Source organism: Python bivittatus, unplaced genomic scaffold (genome assembly GCF_059951505.1).
Source record: "Python bivittatus isolate LINGU-HERP-01145 unplaced genomic scaffold, Pbiv_v1 ctg000820_np1212, whole genome shotgun sequence".
NCBI classification, from domain to species: Eukaryota; Metazoa; Chordata; class Lepidosauria; order Squamata; family Pythonidae; genus Python; species Python bivittatus.
In genome coordinates, this window is record NW_028277107.1 from 2,077,960 (window position 1) to 2,102,706 (window position 24,747).

General features: G+C 43.0%; 2 protein-coding genes across 2 annotated transcripts; both read right to left on the minus strand.

Annotated features, from left to right (window-relative positions):
• Nucleotides 1-1,552: 1,552 nt before the first annotated feature.
• On the minus strand, nt 1,553-12,552 carry LOC148214057 (vomeronasal type-2 receptor 26-like). The gene is made up of 6 exons (XM_088128885.1): nt 12,445-12,552; nt 9,032-9,151; nt 7,487-7,726; nt 4,440-4,667; nt 3,787-3,913; nt 1,553-2,448 (listed from the first exon to the last, which is right to left on the minus strand). Exons 1-6 carry the CDS (start codon nt 12,550-12,552, stop codon nt 1,553-1,555), a joined length of 1,719 nt encoding a protein of 572 aa, XP_087985011.1.
• Nucleotides 12,553-17,576: 5,024 nt separating this feature from the next.
• Nucleotides 17,577-23,298, minus strand: LOC112542674 (vomeronasal type-2 receptor 26-like). The gene is made up of 4 exons (XM_088128886.1): nt 23,137-23,298; nt 20,577-20,804; nt 19,926-20,052; nt 17,577-18,472 (listed from the first exon to the last, which is right to left on the minus strand). Exons 1-4 carry the CDS (start codon nt 23,296-23,298, stop codon nt 17,577-17,579), a joined length of 1,413 nt encoding a protein of 470 aa, XP_087985012.1.
• Between the last annotated feature and the right edge of the window lie 1,449 nt (nt 23,299-24,747).

The window sequence follows — 24,747 nt, forward strand, 5'->3', positions numbered from 1 at the left end:
GGGACTTGTGCAGTCACCACAGCATGCAGAAAATGCATTATTTTTGCTGAACGTAATGTCATGACATATTGCACATATCTTTTCAGGAAAGGAGATGTGATGTACTGGAAAATTCTGTCCTTCCTTTTTGCCATTCAGGAGATCAACAAAGATCCCCATCTCTTATTCAGCATCACCCTGGGCTACAACCTCCACGACAACTTTTGTAGCAGAAGAATGACTGTTGGATTTGCTTTCGCCTGGAGAGGTTAATGTTCCAAACTACGGCTGTGGAAGGAAGAAAAACATGCTCGTTCTCCTGGAAGAGGGCAACGCTGACAGATGCATCCTCATTGCTGCCGTGTTGGGCATCTACAAAATCCCACAGGTAAATAACAAGTAAATGGCTCCAAGTTTACTCCAAAGAGCATCCAGGATTTTTCATCCTAGAAATGTTGATCACAGGTAAAGATTAACAAGCCATCTTTATTTTATCATTTAGTCTCCCAAAGAGACAAGGACAAACAGTGGTACAACTATAGTTCAAAGTCATGAGAGAGTGAAAATTGTAATTCAGGACGTATACCTGCTCAGAGCACAAACTATTCAGGGTCTCTGGAAGTGTGGACTTTCCAGAAGAGGAGATCTGGATTGCCTCTATCGTTAGCCATCCATTGCTTGTTTACATTCTCTGCATTTCTGCTCTCCCATTAAGTCCACCAAGTTAGGCTGGAATATTCCAACCACTACCTAACCTCTGACTCTATCTTTTCAGGATCTAATAGCTGGGGTTTTCACGGACACAAAATAACACACAAACCTCCTTTTTTTTCTTTTCAGATCAGCTACACTTTTATTTCACCATTCCTAAGTGATAAAACTCAGTTACCCTTTTTCTACCGGACCATCCCCAAAGAAGGTGCTCAGAACTTGGGGATTGTTAAATTGCTTCTGTATTTTAGGTGGACGTTCATTGGAGTCTTTGCTGCCACCACTGATAATGGGGAGCGTCTCATTAAGACTTTCCCTCCTGTGCTGACTCAGAACGGCATTTGTGTTGTTTTTGCACAAATCACATCGCTGAATATTAAGAACATCAACTATCTGATTTCTATTTTCTACAAGTGGAGCCAAACCAATGTATTCATTTACTATGCAGTGTTTACATCTTTCTTAGAGGGAGAATATATTCTAGAAAGGGTGTTTAGGTTCCTGGCCTTTATACATCAGTTGATTGTGAAAATGCTCTTTAATGTAATTTTTGGGGGGCTTCCGCTTCAAATGTACCCTTGGCAAAATTCTCCTACATTCACCAAAAGCATGCAGACACCAACCACAGTTTCCTACATGCTTAAAAGCAAAGAAAAAAGGGGAAATATATTTATTCAAAGTGGCAGTTTATTTCTATTGTGACAAAAAAACAAAAACAGGTTTCTCTCTCTCTCTCTCTCTCTCTCTCTCTCTCTTTCTCTCAATCTCTCTCTCTCCTTTTTTAGGATCATTACAGTAGCAATATTTTTGGAATAATTAACTGGCATTTGAGGGAAACATGTACCAAAAATTACTTTCGATTTTATTTTGACAACAAATGTTCTTTTGTATTCAGATCTGGTCTTAGGAAAATAATGTAACATTTGGGAATGAAAATGAATCCCAACAGGCCAGCACTGGAGGCCAAGATGGAGAAGACCTGCACGGCCACCATATACTTCCCCTTGGTGCTCAGGTAGGTAGGTACAAAGGACACCCAGACGCTGCAGAAGACCAGGATGCTGAAGGTGATCAGCTTGGCTTCGTTGAAGCCCCCAGGTAGATTCCTGGCCAGGAAAGCCACCATGAAGGAGATGATAGCCAGGAAGCCCATGTAGCCAAGGTCAAGGTAGAAGATGACAACAGAGCCTTCATTACATTGCAGGATGATCTCCCCAGTTTGTGAGAACATGTCAGATTCTGGGAATGGGGGAGAAATTCCCAACCAGATGCTGCAGAGGACAACTTGGACACCAGAGCAAGAAAGGATGATAGAATTGGCCAGGCTCTTCCCCAGCCATCTCTGCGCTTTATTCCCTGGTTTTGTGGCCAAGAAGGCTAACACCACTGTGACTGTTTTGGCCAAGACAGTAGAAATGGCAACTGAGAAGATGTTGCTGAATGCTGGTTGTTGGAGAAGGCAGGTGGCTATCCTTGGGCGGCCAATGAAGAGGAATGAGGTCAAGAAGGAAAGCAGGAGGGAGACAAGGAGGATGTAGGAGAGGTCTCGATTGTTGGCTTTGACTATGGGAGTTTCTTGGAACTTAATGAAGATTCCCAAGATTAAGCCTGTAACCAAAGACAAGAACAAGGCAAGGGAAGCTAGGATCATCCCCAAATTTTCTTGATAGGATAGGAAAGTTTCAATCTTCGGTATACAGTCATCTCGGTTGATGTTTGGATGCTGATCTGCTGGACATTTGGTGCATTTTTCAGCATCTGAAAATAACAAGATCTACCATAAAGCACGTTCTTCCATCATATGCATAGTTGGAGTGAAACCTGTGATTGTGCACATGAATGTGCGTGGAAAAAGGTAGTATTGAGCAATGGTTAGGAATTTTAAGTTGTTATTGCAGGAAGACAAATGCCAGAGGCAAATGAGAATCTCTGCCACACTTTTCCAGGAAGAGCTGTGTCTCCTTTTAGAGGTTGCATCGTTTGCATCCCATATTCCCTGAATCACCTTTTAGAGATGAAATCCAAAGCACTCCATAGCTCTTCACCAATGACCCCTGGAGAGATGGTCATTGGGACCTCCTATACCGGACTAATTCAAGCACAAGAAGGGGTAGAAGGTTGGACTCAGTGGCCCCTTCCAGCTCTGACTCTTTTAAGAGGGAATGCATTTCTCTAACAAACATAGGTCTTCATGTGTAAACTGGCTGTTAAGGAAGCTGTTTATTAAATTCCCCTTTGCAAATGTCAATGCCTTCTCCCCTTTGATCAAGGAGATGGCCAGGTCTTCTGTCTGGACAGCAGTTCCCTGGCTGGTGGATTCCCCTGTCTCTTTATTCTCTGATCCATTCCAGAAAAGGAAGCACCAATGGCTTCCCTCTCCTTGGGCATCTTTCTTGAGGGCTGATGAAGAAAAGCCAGCCTCAGTTTTACTGTTCTTCCTGTGACTCCAGCTAGAAGGGGAAACTCTTATCAGTTTCACCCACTTAAAAAAGAGAAAGTCCCTCATTTCTCATCAGGAAACTTGTTGGAAGGAAGGAAGGAAGGAAGGAAGGAAGGAAGGAAGGAAGGAAGGAAGGAAGGGAGGGAGGGAGGGAGGGAGGGAGGGTTCAGTGTTGGACCTCTTGCTGGACCTGTGAAACAAACAAGTCCAACTTTTTACTCATGCATTAGTGGATCAAAAAGGAAAGGAAAGGAAAGGAAAGGAAAGGAAAGGAAAGGAAAGGAAAGGAAAGGAAAGGAAAGGAAAGGAAAGGAAAGGAAAGGAAAGGAAAGGAAAGGATCAGAACTTCTCCATTTCTCTAGAGACATCAAGAAAAGATGGCAGAGGTTCACCAGTATACATGATGAACAGCAAGAAATGCCATTTCCCTTCTAATGCCAAGTCCTCATTGATCCCCTTCATTTTAGTAACCTGCTCCCAATTTAAAGTCCAAGATCATTCCTTAACACTCACTATGAAATAAACAATACATATTCTAAAGAAATGAAGAACAAAATAGCCAAATTTTAGATATGCCTATCAAAACACCCTTTCATCAAAAAGGTCAGAATATTTGGTCTTCCAAAAGTGTGCCCCTTTCCTCCGGTCTCACCCACCTTCCATGGTGGAGATGGTTCCTTCTGGACAAGGAAGACAATCATAGCAGCAGATGGGCCTCCCTTCCTGAGCCACCTTCCGGAATCCAGGATGACAACGTTCCACACAGTGGGAAGGAGGAAGGGGCTGAGCAGAGAGATGAAAAATGTGCAGAAAATTAACTGATTTTCAGAAAAATGGCAAAGGAGGAAAAGTTGGTGATCTCCAGTTCAAGGTTTAACTTTGGCACATTAGAAGTCAATAAGAGATGTGATGTGCAGACAGATTGAACTGCATATTCCTTCTTGGTTTCTCTTCCTTTCTGATGTTTGATACACACTACAAGTTTTAGACTTTCATCTTAAATTAAGATATTAAATTCTTCAGAGAAATGTTGACGGATTCTTTGCTTTGGCTATGTAAACCACGTTATTTGCATGACTGGGCCAGGCTACCTCCCTTTCCATAGACTCAATGAATCGTTTCTATGAAAACTGAAGACTCTATTTTTGAAGGGCTCCTGAATAGCCGATAAAGGAGAAGTTCCCAGTCTTGAGAAAATGATCATCTGACATGACAACTCAGAGGCATTGAAAGCAAACTCCCATCCTACACCAAAAGTGCCATCCTCTTGTTGCCACTTTTAGTGGATTGAAACCAATATTATTCCTACCTTGGTCAGCATTTCCACCTGGGCGATACTCTCCTGGTCGATGGTTAATTTAAAATCCTGAGATGCCTGTTTTTCTAGACTCCCAGATTTCACTCTCTTGACCGATTTGTTGGGGAAAACTATCCAGTTCACAATGTCCAGGTCAGCTGTCAGATCTCCTTTCTCATCCAGGTACACCCCACCCATGGAATGATTGTGAAGTGGAGAGTTTTGAAGGAAGGAGTGGAGCTGGAAAGGAAAGGAAGAGACATCAGAAGTTTGGCAAACAACCAATTCTTTTTTCATTGATGTTTTATCAACCTCAAAAAGAAAAGAAAAGAAAAGAAAAGAAAAGAAAAGAAAAGAAAAGAAAAGAAACCTGAAGAAGCCAATTTCAGCCACTCAGATTTTCCTTTAACTTGAGGATTGTTGTGTGTCTCTATTTTTTTCTTTCATTAATTCCACACTTAAGGTGGGTAGCTTCACATTTCCTCCCTCCTGTGTTGTTCTCCTGGGTCTTCAGCAATGAAGACCAGTGACTTAACATGGGAAGTACCACTGATGATCCAAAGATATTGGTCCACAACATCTCTCTTCTTGCTATCAAATATTCCTTTCTGTGACTGGAGAGTATTAGCTGATACTCTCTCACAGTTTAAAGTGTTACCCCAAGTTGGCTCCTTGTCAGCACAACCTTAGTCCTGTGGTCAAGCCAACAGGTCAAAATTGCTGATGGCAGAGAAGAGGTCTCCTCTACAGTCACACCAACACCCTCATGCACTAGAAGGAGCATGACAGGGATGTGTTCTGTGTGTTGTGTTGTATGTCAATGCTGCTTCTTGTAAATTTCTCTCCCTCCTTGCTTTGATATGAAGCCTCAAAAATTTTGGCTGTCTTTCTTGGGGCCCAAGTCTTGTTTCTTCTCTTCCTGTCCTTTGCTACAACACACCACTACATAAAGCGAATCACTTCTTTAAACTGTCCCCATTTCCTCTGAACACTTTGCCTTCCTCCTGTGCAACTGAGAAATGGATTAAATTCTTGTGGACAATGAACTGATTTCTTTCTTCCTTTGGATTGCCCAGCATAGCAGCAACGAATATTCTTTGTGCTGAATTCCCTCCAAATTGCCAGCTCCTCAGTATTTGATCACTGAGCTTATCCTTAGCATCCAATTTTCATTAACAACGGTTAAAAAACAAACTCCATCCTGCTTAGCTTCTCAGCCCAGAGAAGGTTGGCCCTGTGAAGGCACCTTCGGAGACCCTCCATCATTTGGTCTCTCCAACCCTACTGAGACATAACAGCCTTGGCAAAAGAGTGGAGCTGGCTGTAGCCAAGGAATAGAGATAGAGGCCCTGGGCAAAAGGAGGCCTTGAGCTGAAGGGCAGATCATCAGGAGAGGGGGCAGAGGAGTCAGGCTGTCCTGTGATCAGAAGGGAAGGAATGGGGTTCTCTGGGACCCAGCAGGACTCCTGATTGCAGAGAGAAAGGTCAAAGAAAAGAGACATGGACACAGTATAATACATGGGGCAGGAAGCTAGATATTTGATGGAAGAAGAGAAAAGGATGGCTGAACAACCGAGATATCAAAGTATTCTCTTAAAAAAAAAAGGGAGGGGGAGGAATATTGGAAAAACAAGGATCAGAGGGAATGGAAAGGAAAAGGAAGGGAATGGAAACCCTTCGACAATACACAAGGGAATCGAAAGTTGGAATCAGGCTGGATTTTAGTTTCAGGATAATTTAAATGTTCAGAATAAGTAACCAAGGCATTGACTGACAAAACTGATTCCCATTTGCAGGGGAAGCATGTCTAAAGGAAAAGAAATACCTGCCAAGTCTCCAGCCTTGGAGCTTCCACCATCATGCCCCTGTTCCTCACTGATCTCTTGGACCTGGATACAGACGCTGAATGTAAGGCCCATCCAACAGCCCAGATCGTGTTGTGAATGAGAAAGCTGTCCAGAGCCTGGATCCGATCAGTCTCCTCTTGGGGCAGAGGCTCCAGTTCTTCTCTCTGTCTGCACTGACTCCAGACTTTCACCGAAAAGGTATTCTTAGTGGATGAACATGTAAAGGTTTTCTTTACAAAGCCATGCATCAATTCATAAAGGAGATGAAAAGCATCATAGTTTGCCCATTTCGTTTTCTGTATCAGAAAGGAAAAAGTGGCACCTACATATTTAAAGGACAAGGTACTGAGCATTAACTCGAGACTGAGATCCCAATGAGCTGCCGTGATCCAGACTTTTTCTACAGCATCTTCCTGAAAGTCTTGAAGTAGTCTATGTACAATCTTTAGTCCCATTTGGAATGAATTAGTCTCTGCACCATAAACAATGACATTCACTTCTCTCCACTTGAAACATTCTTTAAATATTACATCCATCTGAACCTCAGTTAGTGCAAAGCTTTGGTACATAGCTGTACAAATGCCATTCCTGATCAGCAGGGAAGTCAGCAATGTCATGAATTTGTGCCTCTGGTCAGTGTCTGGAGCCATCAGACCCACCAAGGTCCACCTGAAATGGAGGAGCAGCTTGACCATCCCCGAATACTGGACTCCTTCAGCAGGGAGCATTGGGTAGAAGAAAGGGAACTGTGTTTTATCCCTCAGAATCTGGGAAACAAAACTGTAAGTGATCTGAAAGGAATGGAAGATGGTCGTATTTAAAATTTTACAAACAAATTTTAATTCCTATCATTTCCATAATAAAACTCTGCTGTTTGTTAAACAGAGGACCTCTGATTCATAGTTGTATGAATGAAAACTGTCTCCCCAAGAAAGAGACACCTGAGGGATTTTTTTAATAATAGCTTTATTAAATTTTAAAAACAGATAAAAACTAGCAGTAACTGATAATCAAGAAAAAGAATAGAAGAAAAAGAATAAAGAGAAAGAAGGAAAGCATAGGTGAAGAAAAAGAAAGAAATAGAAACACACACACACAAAAACGATTTCCAATTTCTTTTACAGCATATATAAGTAAAACATACATAAGAAAAACTCTTACTCTAGGATTACAACTTCACATCCATTTTTTCTACAATCTATTAATTTACACCTGAGGGATCTTGTAGGTGCCCAACATGGTCGAAATCTGGATGGAGATGCCAGTCTCAGCCCCTTCCAGAACAGCCACCGTGTGTCTCCTCCTTCCACACCTGTAGTTGGGGACGTTAGCCTCCCTGTCTGAAAGCAGGTCCAGCAAAGCTTCTGAAGTCATTTCTACCTTGTAGAAATTCTCATAGATTTCATACCCCAGTCTGAGGTTGGTTAAGAGATGGCCATTCTGGTTGATGGCCTCGAAGGTGAAAAGGAAGGGCAGAAATTTCCAATAAAGTTTGGATGCTTTCCTGCAGATATGAACATTGTGATGAAAATAGCATTTAAATTTTCTTCCACAATAATACTTTTAATCAACACAATCACTTCTTCTCTGAAACAGTTTGCAACATTCCAAAGGATTACCATAGAAAAAGAATAAAAACAATAGAAAATTTTGGACCACACAGTACTTCAAAGACACTCTCCCAGGTGGTTACACAAACACCATTTCAGTTTCATGCATTGGTTTTCAAGCATTTTATCCTGTATTTGATGGACTCTCTCAATAAGGGGGGGGGGGTAGGAGGTGATATACCCAGAGAGCTTCCATATTTCAGTGCACCATTAGGATTCTTTCAAAAGATATTACATTTTAAGATACTGAATGGCTAAAAGAAACTATGTAATAATAGCTCTTGTACAGTATATTCTTGATATTATAAGCATTTTTGGAGTTTGTTCCAGAGTTTAGACTGACTGAAAAAGGATCCTGCCCAGATGACATTCAGAAGCTGTTAAAGACGACGTTCTTCTCCCTACCCCTGGGGTAGGGAAGGTACAGCTGCTGCTGCTGCTGCTGTTACTGTTGTTTCTGGGGCTGTTCATGATTCTTTTCCTGTATTCTATTCTATTACTTTTAATTGTAAGCCACCCAGAGTCACAAAGCATAAATAAACAAATAAACAAACCAACCAATATGATAGATATACTATTTTCATTTTTAAAAAGATTGTTAGGTACCTGGCATGAACCTGTGATTGAGAATTAGAAACATTTGCAAACTCCACGAATGCAAATGTTCTCAACTGGGACTTTTTCATCCCAGCAGTAAATTTTGGTATGGAAAAACAATGGTGGAGTCATCTCATCTCAAAGGCAGAGAGAACATCCAGTATCCCTCTGTGCTTGGACCAGGGCATCCCCCAGAGTTCACCTCAGCCCAGGGATGAGATTGAAGGGAGAGATCATTTGGTGCCTGTCTGTCCACGGTCGAGCACTGCTCGTAGGACGCAAAGGAAAGTGGGTGAGGGCAAATATCGGGTTCTTATACTTGACAGCTCAAAATGAGCTTCGTCACCTGTAGTATGTAAAAGGGACCCCAAGACAGAATCAGAATGTAAGTTAGCAAGAGAAGCAGATCATGGGGAGAGAAGCTTGTGTTTTTGCAGGGCTGGAACTGTAGAAATTCACTGGAAATGCTCTAATGTGGTGCAGGAAGATTGACTTACATGGTGAATTCTTTTGAAGGACTTCTATTGAAGCTTAATGACTGAAACCTAACCTTCATTGCAGAGACTATGCCACTAATGTAATAATCTCCTGGCTTGTAGTGATTCTGCGGGTCCACCTCGCCCTGCTCCAGAGTCAGGAGGCATTTGGCTTTGAGCATCCGAAAGGCTTCCTGGGGCCACAGAAGCAGCACAAGTAAAAGCAGCAGCAACATGACTTGTGTTACTGGCTGAGCCTTCTCTGTGGCACCTGCTTTTTAACCAGGAATGAGATGAAGAGGTGGAAGAAACCCAACCCTCTTCCAAGAATGAAGCTTCAGATACAGACTGAGTCCAGCCAAGGGACACAAACAGCCCCTGCTTTTCCTGAAACTACCCCCAGATTCTCTGTCTCCAGAGACATTTATGCAGCCAGCATTTCTGACGAAGGCCCCACCCAACTTTGCCTTTCAGTTTGATACAGACATCAAAACATTTTCTGACATGTTTGTGTAAAATCTTCTGAAAGTTTGCAGAAACGTCTCTAGGGACTTCACATAAATCACTATGATTTGGATAATTGCAAGGAAGAGAACTGTCACCCCTCTGAACCGAGACAAAGTCAACAGGCAGGTACCCAAAGGGAGAACTCACAGATGTGGCTCCAAACTTTGAAGATGGGCCAGTGAGGGAGGCTGGAGAATTTGGCCCCAAAGCTTTCCAACAGAATCCTTTTAGAAAACCCAGGATCAAGAGAGACTTTTAGCAGGGCCATCAAGATCTGGATATTAAGATGGATTTCGTTGGGCTTTCTTTCTAGGTTAATTTGCCTTTCAGTCTCTAGCTAGATATGGATCCCATTTACGTGACAGACAAATTTGAGGATCAGCAAAATAATTTCCTGTTGATCTTACTAATCTTTATACTTCCCATAAAGTCCAGCAAAATCCTGACAAGGAGGAATTTTCATCAGAATTAGCTTGCATCAGTACTTTGGCTTCAGTTCTGCAAGTGCAATTCAACAGTTACTCTTCTCTTTCTTTTCTTTACTCATAAAATTGAACTATCCAGATTTATTTCTGTATTTCTTTTGTCAATAAACCACTTGTGTTCCAGAAATTATGATTATTAATTATGACACAATGATTTAGGGTCATTCAGAAATACACGCAGATTTATTTTCCACACTCAGGAACAAGTGATAGTTCCAGAAAAAAGGACTGGGTGCTTTTTTTCTCTTTTATTAATGAACATTAAAGTTTTAAACCATGTTTGTTGGAATTCCTAACTGATATTTTGGGGAACCTACTACCCAAATTCACTTTACTCTTTTACTTTGACATCAAATATTCTTTTGTGTTCAGATCTGGTCTTGGTTATAGAATGTAGCACTTGGGAATGAAGATGTAGCCCAGCAGGCCAGCACTGGCAGCTAAGATGGAGAAGACCTGCACGGCCACCATATACTTCCCCTTGGTTCCTCGGTAGGTGGGCATGAAAGACACTAAGATGCTACAGAAGTCTAGCATGCTGAAGGTGATCAGCTTGGCTTCGGTGAAGACCCCAGTGTTAAATGACTATACTGTTTGTGAGATCGGTTGTGCTCTCCAGTAGATTATGGTTTTAATGGTTTTTAATCATGTTTCAGTGTTTCAATTTTTTTAAAAATGATTCTTGTTATTACTTTGGTTATTTTATTCTTTTGTTGTATTCATTTGTGTTTTTAACTTTGTATGCTGCTCAGAGTCACATTTCTTTATATGTTGTGATGGTATAGAATATTCATCCTAAAGTTATCGCTGTAGGTACAACAGCAGCCTTTACCGGTATGTAACCTGCGGCCTTAGACCAGAGACAGTTAACATAAACCAGACAATCCTTCTTTAGAGAGGAATGGGCTGTGATATCAACATTGGGGTTGATGGGACATGTTGAGAACCTCAGGAAGGATCCTGCGAGTATGAAAAGTAAGAGGGGGGCTATCTAAATGACTAATCAAAGCATTCCAGAGGAAAGGAAACAGTGTAATTGTAGTACCCCTTTCACTGATTGCTTTCAAACATAATTGGCTAAACATATGTCATCTGAGGAGTTGTTTTGCTTGGGGGTTTCTCCTGCAGCCGGCTACCTGGGAGCCCAGTCATCCCTGTCAGTCTGTCCAAAAAAGTCTACTTCATTGCTTCAATCGCTTAAACACCTTGGTCTATGGTTTAAGCGAGACATTCTCTCACTACAATGGCAACTTGCTTTATTATTTTATTTACTCTTATAATTTCAAGAAATCAGGAAAATAAGTGATGTAATAGAAATTCAGGTTTCAAAGAATGTGGAAAATATGTTGAGAAAGAAGAAACCAATACTAGCCATATAATACAGGTAGATCCCCAACAAATCTCACACAAGAGCAGATCCAAGATATCAAATGGCTAATATATTCTCATATGTCATGGACAGTTTAGCGGACGACAAGACGTTTCATTCCAACTTCAGCTAAGGCATCTCTCTCTTGAACTGTAAAAATCTTTGTTTAGCAAAAAGGAAATGAGAAAGTGGAAAAAGAAAATCTACCAATCAATCAGAAGCAAAACATTGAAAAAGTAAGGTAAATTTAATGTAATTGGAGAGTAAAATAGGAACTCTAGAACTGGTCTGTGCAGCAGATCCTGAGGTATAACCCCAGCTCCCTTTGGAACCCCTTTGGGTCCATCAGTCGCCCGGGCAGACCAGTCAAATGGGTCCCACCTCCCTGCAGATGGGTTTCTAAAGTTAGAGCTGTACCCTTGTGCGTGCCTTTGCAATAGATAGAGATGGAGATATGTCTCTTGGGGATTCCGGCCACTTTTCCGGGGTTCTCTAGACTCAGGAAGGTCTGCAGCAGAGTGTAGTCCCAGAGTGTTGCAGACAGTTAGTTCTGTGACTCACAAGCCCCACTCCAAAGAAAGGAATATGCAGGGAACCTGGGCTCCTACTCTTCCAGGAGACTGACCTAGATTGCCTCCAAGTCAGACTTCACTCCTGCTGACATCATGCACAATCCAGGGATTGTTCTGGTAACCGTTTTAGCATGGATTGCTGTGGCCTTCTTCCTAAAGGGTCTGGTCCCAGGTCACCGTCTGCTTTCCATACATAAAGCTGTAGTAGACCTCAAGTTTCCCTGCTTTTCTCCAATGCCTTCACCGCTGGATCAAACTTGTTTTGTATCTTTCTATCTCCACCTCAGTCCTTTACTCTTTGTTTTTCTCTCTTTTCCAACATTATAAATGCATTTTTTGTTTTGTTTTATTACATGGATAAAGGAAGAAGTATTTGTTAAATGCTTCTTTACCAAGACTTGGAAATAAAAATAATTTATGAATTTTTTGTTCATTTGCTTCAGGAGTCTTGAATTGTCAAATACTGTTCCTTGGACTTACTAAGTGACATTTTGGGAAACAGCTATCTAAACTTTTCTGTTTTATTTTACTATTCAGTATTCTTGGAAATTGACATTAGGCTTGACCAAGTAGCCCTTGGGGATAAAGATGCAGCTCAGGAGGCCAGTACTGGAGGCCAAGATGGAGAAGAGCTCCTTGGCCAACATGGGCTTCTCTTTCATGCTCAGGTAATTGGATCCCTGAGAGTCGGGCTTATAAAATCTAATTGACAGGATTCATATTACTTATTTATTTACTTATTTATGAAACAAATTTATATGACTGCCCATCTACAAGAGGACCTGTGGGTAGCAAATTATGAGCTGTCCCACCAGGGCAATCACATCCCATCGATTCTCATTTAGGGGGATTTTCCTGGTGTGCTAAACAAGTAGAGGAATCCAGAGGCCATTCAGATAAACCTGGACTCTGATCCCTCCAGGATGATAATGAGGTTCAGGAAAAGGAATGAGCCTGACCTAATAATGGCAAATGTTTGCATCCCACCTGGAAGCATCAATCCCCAAACACAGGACAGAGGGACAGTCTTGGGAAATGCCATCAATATATTAGAAGAAAAAGGCTCATGGCTTGAGAGAGAGAGAGAGTGTGTGTGTGTGTGTGTGTGTGTGTGCGAAGACAATATCTTGCAGAGACCAGAAGAGAACAAAATGAAATGGGAGATAAAAGGAAGTTGGGAAAATAGATCTGAGTGGGTATGCGGGCTACTCTGGGCCCTAGTGGTTAAGGTAGTATCTAATATTGAGAATTACCATCTTTACTTTGTTGGCACTTCTGTTTATTTCCACCTTTCCGACTAGAGACAACCATTTTTCTAGGATGCAATAAATTTGGGATATTGAATTTTGGGTACCTCGTAGTTGCTGTAGTACTTGCTCGATGTATCCTTAAGTGCATGATTCCTTCACAAAAGATTAATACACAGGAAGAAATAAATACCATACATACATACAGTATATAAAAATATGATTCAGTGCAAATGCCAGATGCCTGGAGAAGGGAACCGTGAGCATTTTTACTTTCTAAACTTTACACAAGAGTTCCCACAGTGACTACATCTCCATGCACCCAATGTCACACTCAGGGCCACCTCAGGCCACACTTTCATATGCAACACATCCTTTAGCACAGACATGAGAAGGCACAGAAGCTGATGGGTTATAGGACTGACTGACGTCCCCTCTAGAATACCCACCCTTCTGAATGGAGATGGTCCCGTCTGCACAAGGAACACATTCAGAGCAGCCAACTGGATCTCCTTCCTGAATCAGTTTGATCGATCCAGGGTGACAGCTTTCCATGCCCCTGGAAAGGGGAGTGGATTAAGTATATAAAAAGGGATATTAATGGACATGTCTTAGGGGTCATGTATTGAAGGAAAGGTGACTAAACTTGCTTTAATTGAAAATCTGTATTCAGCACTGACCCTCTTCAACAGGAATCATTGCAGATGCTTTCCCCATTCATCTCCTCCCTCCAATATCCGCTGTTTTCTGTTTAGGCTGTAAGCATCTTAGGGCAAGCAACAGAAGAAGTTTCTCTAAAGGGTCAACTGAACAATGTCAGCAAATCTGGAGAACGACACAGTGACCGTTAGATTGGAAGGGGTCAGTCTACATACCAGTGCCAAGTTATTGCATGATATGCTCAATTTCACATCTTAGCATCATAATGCTTAAGGACATCCAAGGCTGATTAGAGCCCTACATAGAAAGATGCTCAGAACCTGGGACTATAAAACTGCTTTGTACTTTAGCTGGACGTTTATTGGAGCCTTTGCTCCCCATGGATGATGGGGAGCGTTTCATTAGGACCTTCACTCCCGTACTGACTAAGAACGGCATTTGTGTTGTTTCTGCACAAATCACATTACTCAGTATCAAGAACATCAGTTGTCTGATTGCTGTTTTTGAAAGGGGAGCCAAATCAATGTACTTGTTTACAATGTAAGACGTCTGAATCCTTCTTAGAGGGAGAATTTATTCTAGAAAGAGTATTCGGGTTTTCCAGAAAACCTGTTGTAGGGAAAGTTTGGATCACAACAGCTTGGTGGGACTTCACCATGGAGTTATCATACAGTGATCTTCCTTTCAGATAAACCCCTCAGATTTTTCTTTTGTTATCCAGACAAACAAAAGGACCAAATATGATGATTTTAATTCTTTCTTCTTTTTACGGAGCAGCTCACTCTTAAACATTTTCACTGTTCATATGCAAAGCCTGCCTTGTCTGTGAAAGGGTGGAAAAAGCATACAGAGAAAGAGAACTTGGAGACTCTACCTCAATAGGAAGTTGAGAGGATCTTCTCTCTAGACAGTTCCTTAAGTTAAAACACCATCCAGACTGTGGCTCGTGCCTTAAATACAGCCCATTCATCCCGATCCCAGAGGATAATGATGGGGAGAAAAGACAGGTTGCCCTTTTTCCTTCATGACCAATGAGAATATATTCCCCAAACTCCACTGAAGGACTTCATAAAGGAAGACAAGGTCTGAATCTGAGCAAACACAGGTTAGAGCCACTATTAATGCCTACCTTGTGGCGATAAGAGCGGCGAAGCGCCAATACTTCTCCGCTCTTATCATGTCAGCTGAATGCTGCCCGGCGGCCCTGTTTGGGATCAATAGATCCCTCCTTGGAAAAGTGATTCAGTGATTCATTTGCGGGGCCGTGTGGAGTAATTTTCAGAGAATCTTCAGGACAAAATTGCTCGGATTCGTTCTAAGTTAGACTCCAAGCATGGGGCAGGGTCTGGGGAGATACCAGGGAATCATCTTTACCTAGTTATCTGGGAACAGTTTGATCCAGCTGATCCTGAGGAAGTGGACAGGATCCTTCGGATTGTGAAGGCCACCACTTTTCATCTGGACCCATGCTTCTTCTGGCTGGTGAAAGCAGCTCGGGAGGTGACATGTGGTTGGATCCAGGCAATAGTTAAGACATCCTTGCAGAAGGGAGTGTTTCCGGCTGCCTTTAAGGAGGCATTGGTGCACCCCCTCCTCAAGAAACCCTCCCTGGATCCCACTGTACTGGACAATTTTCATCTGGTCTCCCACCTCGCCTTTTTGGGGAAGATGGTTGAGAAAGTGGTGGCTTCACTGCTCCAAAGGGTTCTGGAGGAAATGGATTATCTGGACCCTTTTCAGTCATGTTTCAGGCCCAGATATGGAATGGAAACGGCATTGGTCCCACTTATGGATGATCTCTGGCAGGAGCGAGATGGTGGAAGTGCGACCATCCTTGCTCTTCTTGAACTCTCAGCAGCTTTTGATACTGTCAACCACAGTATCCTTTTGGGACGGCTCAGGGAATTGGGGGTGGGCAGCACGGTTTTGTGCTGGTTCTCCTCCTTTCTCCAGAGCCGATCCCAATCAGTGGTGATAGGGAGCGAGAGGTCCCATCCTCGGCCCCTCCTTTGTGGGGTGCCACAGGGTTCGGTTCTCTCTCCATTCCTGTTCAACATCTACATGAAACCCTGAGTGAGATCATCCGCCATCATGGGATGAAGTATCATCAATATGCTGATGATACTCAATTATACACCTCCATCCCAGGTGAGGTAAGTAATGCCATGACTGCTCTTTCGCAGTGCCTGGAGGCTGTAAGGGTCTGGATGAGGATCAACAGGCTTCAGCTGAACACTGGTAAGATGGAGTGGCTGTGGGTTAATGGCTCCTCTGTATCTGGGACTTTGTCATCTTTGGTGCTGGATGGAGTAGCACTGCCCCAAAGAGACCCAGTGCATAATCTGGGGGTCCTCCTGAACTCACAGCTCAAAGAGCAGGTGGCAGCCGTGGCTAGGAGGGCCTTTACAGAACTTCGGGTTCTACATCAGTTACACCCTTTCCTGGATCGGGATGCCCTTCAAATGGTCACTCATGCCCTTGTTATCTCCCATATACTGTAGACTACTGCAATGCACTCTACATGAGGCTACTCTTGAAGAGTATCTGGAAGCTACAGCTGGTCCAGAACAGCCACATAGGCTATTTTTGGAGCTCCAAGAAGGACCCATGTAACACCGTGCATTGGGTACCAGTCTGCTTCCGGGTCCAATTCAAGGTGTTGGTTATCACCTTTAAAGCCCTACATGGAATGGGACCAGGTTACCTAATGGACCGCCTCTTCCCCATGACTTCAACCCATCCTACCCGATCAATCAGAGAGGGCATGCTTCGGACCCCCTCGGTAAAAGAGCTCTGATTAGCGGCATCCAGAAGATGGGCCTTCTCAGCTGTAGCCCCTGCCCTTTGGAATATCTTGCCCCCAGAGGTGAGATTGGCTCCCTCACTCCTGGCCTTCTGGAAGGACTTGAACACCTGGTTCTGTCACCTGGCCTGGGGGGAGGAGGGGACACATCGAGTGTGGGGATGGCTAGTCCCTTAGAAGCCTTTCATCTCCAGCCCGGGAGACCATCTGCCACTTGGATTTTTTCTTCTTGGTAATATTTTGTACAGTTGTTATGTCTTCTCTAATTTTATATGGATTTATTATTTTAATGGATTCTCTGAGCTATTCAGAGTCCCTCATTAGGGGGCGATGGGAGGAGATAAATCTAATAAATAAATAAATAAACTGAGGATGTCCCTGCCGAAAAGGATGGGTATCTCAGCAAACTCAGTTCCAGCTGTTCCAAATCACCTGCTGGGATTCAGTCCCTTAATTCGCGCTTTCACATGTTCTCCAGAATCCCTCTCCAAATCTCACTCAAGTTCCAGCAATGACATTAAATCAGGAAGTGGTGGAACATGAACCTCCTGCCAGAATTATTTGTAGGTGATTGAAACCCCCGAGTTCAGGGTCAAGCAGGAACATCTTAGGATTTTGCTGACCTCCTCACATCAGTTGATTGTGAAAGTGCTCTTCAATGTAATTTTTTGGAGGCTCTCATTTCAAACATACCCTTGGCAAAATTCTCCTAAACTTACCCAAAGCATGCACATACCAACCACAGTTTCCTACATACTTAAACACAAAGAAAAAAAGGGGAAATATATTTATTACAACTGGTGGTTTATTTCTATGTGATGCAAAACAAAAAAACCCAGAAAACCAAATCTTTTTGTGTGTGTTTGTGTGCGTGTGTGTGCATGCCTGTGCTTTTTTAGGATCATTACAGTAGCAATATTTTTGGAATAATTACCTGGGATTTAGGGGAAATACGTATCAAAAATTACTTTCGATTTTATTTTGACAATAAATGTTCGTTTGTATTCAAATCTGGTCTTAGGAAAATAATGTAACACTTGGGGATGAAAATGAAGCACAACAGGCCAGCACTGGAGGCCAAGATGGAGAAGACCTGCACGGCTACCATGTACTTCCCCTTGGTGCTCAGGTAAGTTGGCACAAAGGAGACCCAGACACTGCAGAAGACCAGCATGCTGAAGGTGATCATCTTGGCTTCGTTGAAGACCCCAGGTAGATTCCTGGCCAGGAAAGCCACCATGAAGGAGATGATAGCCAGGAAGCCCATGTAGCCAAGGGCAAGGTAGAAGATGGCAACAGAGCCTTCGTTACATTGCAGGATGATCTCCCCAGATTGTGAGAACATGTCAGACTCAGGGAATGGGGGAGAAATTCCCAACCAGATGCTGCAGAGGACAACTTGGACACCTGAGCAAGATAGCATGATAGAATTGGCCAGGCTCTTCCCCAGCCATCTCTGCACTTTATTCCCTGGTTTTGTGGCCAAGAAGGCTAACACCACCGTGACTGTTTTGGCCAAGACAGTAGAAATAGCAACTGAGAAGATCTTGCTGAATGCTGGTTGTTGGAGAAGGCAAGTGGCTCTCCTTGGCTGGCCAATAAATAGGAAGGAGGTCAAGAAGGAAAGCAGGAGGGAGACAAGGAGGATGTAGGAGAGGTCTCGATTGTTAGCTTTGACTATGGGAGTTTCTTGGAATTTAATGAAGATTCCCAAGATTAAGCTTGTTACCAAAGACAGGAACAAGGCAAGGGAAGCTAGGATCATCCCAAAATTTTCTTGATAGGATAAGAAAGTGTCAATCTTCGGTATACAGTCAACTCGGTTGATATTTGGATGCTGATCTGCTGGACATTTGGTGCATTTTTCAGCATCTGAAAATAGCAAGATTAACATCTACCATAAAGCAGGTTCTTCCATCAGATGCATAGTTGGAGTGAAACTGGTGATGGTGTGGATGAATGTGTGTGGAGAAATGCATTATACTGCAAGGGTTAGGAATTTTAAGTTGTTATTTCACCTTTCCAGGAAGAGCTGTGTCTCCTATTAGAGGTTCCATCGTTTGCATCCCATATTCCCTGAATCGCCTTTTAGAGATGAAATACAAAGCCCTCCATAGCCCTCCACCAACGATCCTTGGACAGATGATCATTGGGACCTCCTATACTGGACTAGTTCAAGCACAGGAACGAGTAGAAGGTTGGACTCAAGGCCTCAGGGGTCCCTTCCAGCTCTTTTAAGAGCAAAGATATTTCTCCAATAAACTCAGCTGCTGGCATTCATGTGTAAACTGGCTGTTAGGGAAGCTGATTTAATAAATACTCCTTTGCAAATATCAATGCCCTCTCCCCTTTGACCAAGGAGATGGCGAGGTCTTCTGTCTGGACAGCAGTTCCCTGGCTGGTGGATTCCCCTGTTCTTTGTTCTCCCATCCATGTCAGGAAAGGAAGCACCAATGGCTTCCATCTCCTTGGGCATCTTTCTTGAGGGCTGATGAAGAAAAGCCAGCCTCACTTTTACTGTTCTTCCTGTGACTCCAGCTAGAAGGAGAAACCCTTGTCAGTTTCACCCATTTAAAAAAAAGAGAAAGTCCCTCCTCTCTCATCAGGGAACTTCTGAAAAAAGAAAAGAAGAAAGAAGAAAGAAGAAAGAAGAAAGAAGAAAGAAGAAAGAAGAAAGAAGGGAAGGAAGGAAGGAAGGAAGGAAGGAAGGAAGGAAGGAAGGAAGGAAGGAAGGAAGGAAGGAAGGGAGGGAGGGAGGGAGGGAGGGAGGAAGGAAGGAAGGAAGGAAGGAAGGAAGGAAGGAAGGAAGGAAGGAAGGAAGGAAGGAAGGAAGGAAGGAAGGAAGATCCAGTGTTGGCTGTGGACCTGTTGCTGGACCTGTTAAATAAGTCCAGTTTTCTACTTGTGGTTCCTTGGATCAAAGGAAGGGAAGGGAAGGGAAGGGAAGGGAAGGGAAGGGAAGGGAAGGGAAGGGAAGGGAAGGGAAGGGAAGGGAAGGGAAGGGAAGAATCAGAAGTTCTCAATTTCTCCAGAGACACCAAGAAAAAATGGCAGAGGTTCACCAGTATACATGATGAACAGCAAGAAATGCCATTTCCCTTCTAATTCGAAGCCCTCATTGATCTCCATTCTTTTAGAAGCCTGCTCCCAATTTAACCTCCAAGATTGTTTCTTAACACTCACTATGAAATAAATTATACATATTTTACGGAAATGAAGAACAAAATAGCCAAATTTCAGAAATGCCTAAAAGCACCCTTTCATCAAAAAGATGAGGACATTTGGTCTTCCCAAAAGGCTGTCCCTTCCCTTTGGTGTCACCCACCTTCCCTGGTGGAGATGGTTCCTTCTGCACAAGGAAGACAGTCGTAGCAGCAGACAGGCTTCCCTTCTTGAGCCACCTTCCGGAATCCAGGACGACAGCGTTCCACACACCGGGAAGGAGGCAGGGGCTGAGCAGAGAGAGGAAGAACATCCAGAAAATGAACTAATTTTCAGAAAAATGGCAAAGGAGGAAAGGTTGGTGATCTCCAGTTGAAGGATTAGGTTAGACTAATTAGAAGCCAATTAGAAACGTGAGCTTCATCAAGCAGAGTGAACTGCGTATTCCTTCTCTGTCTCTATTCCCTTCAGATGTTTTATACACACACATGCTACTATTTTCAGACTTTCATTTTAAATTTAGATATTCAATTCTTCAAGGAAATACTGGAATTCCTTGTTTGGGCTATGTAAACCACGTTATTTGCATGACTGGGTCAGGCTACCTCCCTTTCCATAGACTCAGTGAATAATTTCCATGAAAACTGAAGACTCTATTTTTCAAGGGCTCCTGAATAGGAGAAGTTCACAGTCTTGAGAAAATGATCATCTGACATGACAACTCAGAGGCATTGAAAGCAAACTCCCACCCCACACCAAAAGTGCCATCCTCTTCTTGTCACCTGTAGCGGAGTTAAGTCAATATTATTCCTACCTTGGTCAGCATTTTCACCTGGGCGATACTCTCCTGGTCGATGGTAAATTTAAAATCCTGAGATGCCTGGTTTTCTAGACTCCCAGATTTCACTCTCTTGACCGATTTGTTGGGGAAAACTACCCAGTTCACAATGTCCAGGTCAGCTGTCAGATCTCCTTTCTCATCCAGGTATACTCCACCCATGGAATGATTGTGAAGCGGAGAGTTTTGAAGGAAGGAGTGGAGCTGGAAAGGAAGGGAAAAGACATCAGAAGTTTGGCAAACAACCAATTCTTTTTTCATTGATGTGTTATCAACCTCAAAAAAAAAAAAAAGAAAGAAAAGAAAAGAAACCTAAAGAAGTCAATTTCAGCCATTCAGATTTTCCTTTAGCTTGATGATTGTTGAGTGATTTTTCTCTTTTGTTCTTTCATTCATTGCCCACTTGAGATGGGTAGCTTCACATTTCCTCCCTCCCTATGTTGTTCTCCTGGGTCTTCATCAGCAAAGACCAGTGACTTAGCATGGGAAATACCACTGATGATCCAAAGATATTGGTCCACAACATCTCTCTTCTTGCTAACAGTCATTCCTTTCTGTGATTGAAGAGTATTAGCTGATTGTCTCCCACAGTCTAAAGTGTAAGCCCAATTTGGCTCCTTGTCAGCACAACCTTAGCCCTGTGGTCAAGTCAACAGGTCAAAAATGCTGATGGCAGAGGAGAGGTCTCCTCTACTGTCATACCAACACCCTTATGCACTAGAAGGAGCATGACCACTGCATGAATCACTTCTTTAAACTGTCCCCATTTCCTCTGAACACTTTGCCTTCCTCCTGAGGAACTGAGAAACAGATGAATTTCTTGTGGACAATGAACTGATTTCTTCCTTCCTTTGGATTGACTAGCCTTGCAGGAACAAATATCCTTTGTGCTGAATTACCTCCAAACTGCCAGCTACTCAGTATTTGTTCACTGTGTTTATCATTAACACCCAATTTTAATTAACAACTGTTAAGAAACAATCTTTACCCTGCTTAGCTTCCCAGCCTAGATAATGTTGGCCCTGTGAAGGCAGCTTCGGAGACCCTCTGTCATTCGGTGAGACATGAGAGCCTTGGCAAAAGAGTGGAGCTGGCTGTAGCCATGGAATAGAGAGAGAGGCCCTGGGCAAAAGGAGGCCTTGAGCTGAAGGGCAGCCCATCAGGGGAGGGGGCAGAGGCTGCCCCCCTTCAGAAGAGATGGAATGGGGCTCTCTGGGACCCAGCAGTGCTCTGCTTGTAGGGAGAAAGGTCAAAGAAGAGAGACATAGACGCAGTACAATACATTGGCCAGTTCTTAGAAGATATTTCATGGAATGTCATAAAAGGATGGCTGAACAACTGAGATGTCAAAGTATTCTCTTTGAAAAAAAAAAGTGTTTGCGTGTGTGTGGGGGAAATATTGGAAAAACAAGGATCAGAGGGAATGGAAAGGTAAATGAATGGTACGGAAAGTGGGAATTAGATTGGTTTTGAGTTTCAGGATAATTGAAATGTTCAGAATAAGTAACCAAGGCACCCACTGACAAAACTGATTACTACCTGCACGGGAAATGTAGCTAATGGAAAAGAAATACCTGCCAAGCCCTCAGCCTTGGAGCTTCTACCATCATTCCCCAGTTCCTCACTGATCTCTTGGACCTGTGTACATACACTGAATGTAAGGCCCGTCCCACAGCCCAGATCGTGTCGTGAATGAGAAAGCTGTCCAGAGCCTGGATCCGATCAGTCTCCTCTTGGGGCAGAGGCTTCAGTTCTTCTCTCTGTCTGCACCGACTCCAGACTTTCACCGAAAAGGCATCCTTAGTGGATGAACATGTAAAGGTTTTTTTTACAAAGTCATCCATGGATTTGTAAAAGAGGAGACAAGCATCATAATTTGGCCATTTCCTTTTCTGTAACAAAAAGGAAAAAACACTACCAACGTATTTAAAGGAAAAGGTATTGAGCATCAGCTCAAGACTGAGATCCCAATGAGCTGCGGTGATCCAGACTTTTTCTACAGCATCTTCCTGAAAATCTTGAAGTAGTGCATGTACAACCTGTAGTCCTATTTGGAAGGAATTAGTCTCTGCACCGTAAACAATGACATTGACTTCTCTCCACTTGAAATATTCTTTAAATATTACTTCCATCTGACCCTCATTTAGTGTAAAGCTTTGATACATAGCTGTACAAATGCCATTCCTGATCAGCAGGGAAGTCAGCATTGTCATGAATTTCTGCCCCTGGTCAGTGTCTGGGGCAAGGAGACCCACCAAGGTCCACCTGAAATGGAGGAGAAGCTTGACCATCCCCGAATACTGGAATCCTTCAGCAGGGAGCATCGGGTAGAAGAAAGGAAACTGACTTTTATCCCTTAGAATCTGGGAAACAAAACTGTAACTGATCTGAAAAGGAAAGAAAGAAGGTGGTATTTAAAATTTAACAAGCAGAATTTAATTTTTTTTGCAGGAGATATAAGTAAAACATACATTAAACTCTTACTTAAGGATTGCAACTTCACATCCATTTTTTTCTATCATCTATTAATTTACACCTGAGGGAGTTTGTAAGTGTCCAATATGGTCGAAATCTGGATGGAGATGCTGGTCTCAGCCCCTTCCAGAACAGCCACTGTGGGTCTCCTCCTTCCACTCCTGTAGTTGGGAACATTGGCCTCCCTGTCTGAAAGCAGGTCCAGCAAAGCTTCTGAAGTCATTTCTACCTTGTAGAAATTCTCATAGATTTTATACCCCAGGCTGAGGTTGGGTAAGACATGGCCATTCTGATTGATGGCCTCAGTGGTGAAAAGGAAGGGGAGAAATTTCCAATAATGTTTCGATGTCTTTCTGCAAGTATGAACACAGCGATGAAAATAGCATTTAACTTTTCTTCCACAATAATACTTTTAATCAATGCAATCACTTCTTTTCTGAAACAGTTTCAACATTCCAAAATATTACCATAGAAAAAGAATAAAAACAATAGACAATTTTGGATCATGCAGTATTTCAAAGGCACTCTCCCAGTTGGTTACACAAACGCCATTTCAATTTCACATGTTGGTTTCCACGCATCTAATCCCGTACTTGATGGACTCTCTCAATAAGGGGTGGTGGTGGTGGCTAGGAGGTGATATACCCAGATAGCTTCCATAGTTCAGTGCACCATTAGGATTCTTTCAAAAGATATTACATTTTAAGATACTGAATGGCTAAAAGAAACTATGTAATAATAGCTCTTGTATCTTCTTGATATTATAAATATTTTGGAGTTGGTCCAAGAGTTTAGACTGACTGTAAAAGGCTCCCACTGAGAAGATATTCAGAAGCTGTTAAAGACCAGGTTCTTCTCCCTGGCTCTGGGTCAGTGAAGGTTGAGCCACCTTGGCTCCACCAGAGTCTAGCTCAGCTCAGGGGTGAGGTGGAAGGGAGAGATCATTCGGTGCTTGTCTGTCCACAGTCTAGCGCTGCTTATAGGGCGTAAGGGAAGTGGGTGAGGGCAGAGATCTTGATTGGCTTCTTATACCTGACAGCTCAAAATGAGCTTCGTCACCTGCAGTATGTAAAAGGGACCCCAAGACAGAATCAGAATGTAAGTTAGCAAAAGAAGCAGATCATGGGGAGAGAACCTTGTGTTTTTGGAGGGCTGGAGCTGTAGAAATTAATTGGAAATGCTGTAATGCGGTGCAGGAAGATTGACTTACTGGGAGAATTTTGTTGAAGGACTTCTATCAAAGCTCAATGATTGAAACCTAGACATCATTGCAGAAGTTATGCCACTAATGAAATAATCTCCTGGCTTGTAATGATTCTGCGGGTCCGCTTCACCCTGCTCCAGAGTTAGGAGGCATTTGGCTTTGAGCATCCCACCAGCTCCCCGTGGCCACAGATGCAGCAGAAGTAAAATCATCAGCAACATGACTTGTGTTCCTGACTGAGCCTTCTCTGTGGCACCTGCTTTTTAACAAGGAATGAGAAGAAGAGGTGGAAGAAGCGCAAACCTCTTCCAAGACTGAAGCTTTGGATCCAGACAGAGTCCAGCCAAGGGACATAAACACAGCACCTGCTTTTCCTGAAACCACCCCTGGATTCTCTCTCTGTCTCCAGAGCCATTTATCCACCCAGCATTTCTGACATAGACCCCACCCAGCTTTGCCTTTCAGTCT

What these genes read in the sequence shown, in the direction of transcription:
- LOC112542674 (XM_088128886.1), bottom strand. Translation starts at nt 23,298, where the DNA reads ATGACTTCAGAAGCTTTGCTGGACCTGCTTTCAGACAGGGAGGCCAAT. An exon ending in ACACTTACAAACTCCCTCAG is followed by an intron (nt 20,805 to 23,136) that starts GTGTAAATTAAT and finishes CTTCCTTTCCAG; the next exon opens with CTCCACTCCTTCCTTCAAAA. An exon ending in AACCATCTCCACCAGGGAAG is followed by an intron (nt 18,473 to 19,925) that starts GTGGGTGACACC and finishes TGCTATTTTCAG; the next exon opens with ATGCTGAAAAATGCACCAAA.
- LOC148214057 (XM_088128885.1), bottom strand. Translation starts at nt 12,552, where the DNA reads ATGAAAGAGAAGCCCATGTTGGCCAAGGAGCTCTTCTCCATCTTGGCC. An exon ending in AGGTGGAAATGCTGACCAAG is followed by an intron (nt 3,914 to 4,439) that starts GTAGGAATAATA and finishes CTCTCTGCTCAG; the next exon opens with CCCCTTCCTCCTTCCCACTG. An exon ending in AACCATCTCCACCATGGAAG is followed by an intron (nt 2,449 to 3,786) that starts GTGGGTGAGACC and finishes TGTTATTTTCAG; the next exon opens with ATGCTGAAAAATGCACCAAA.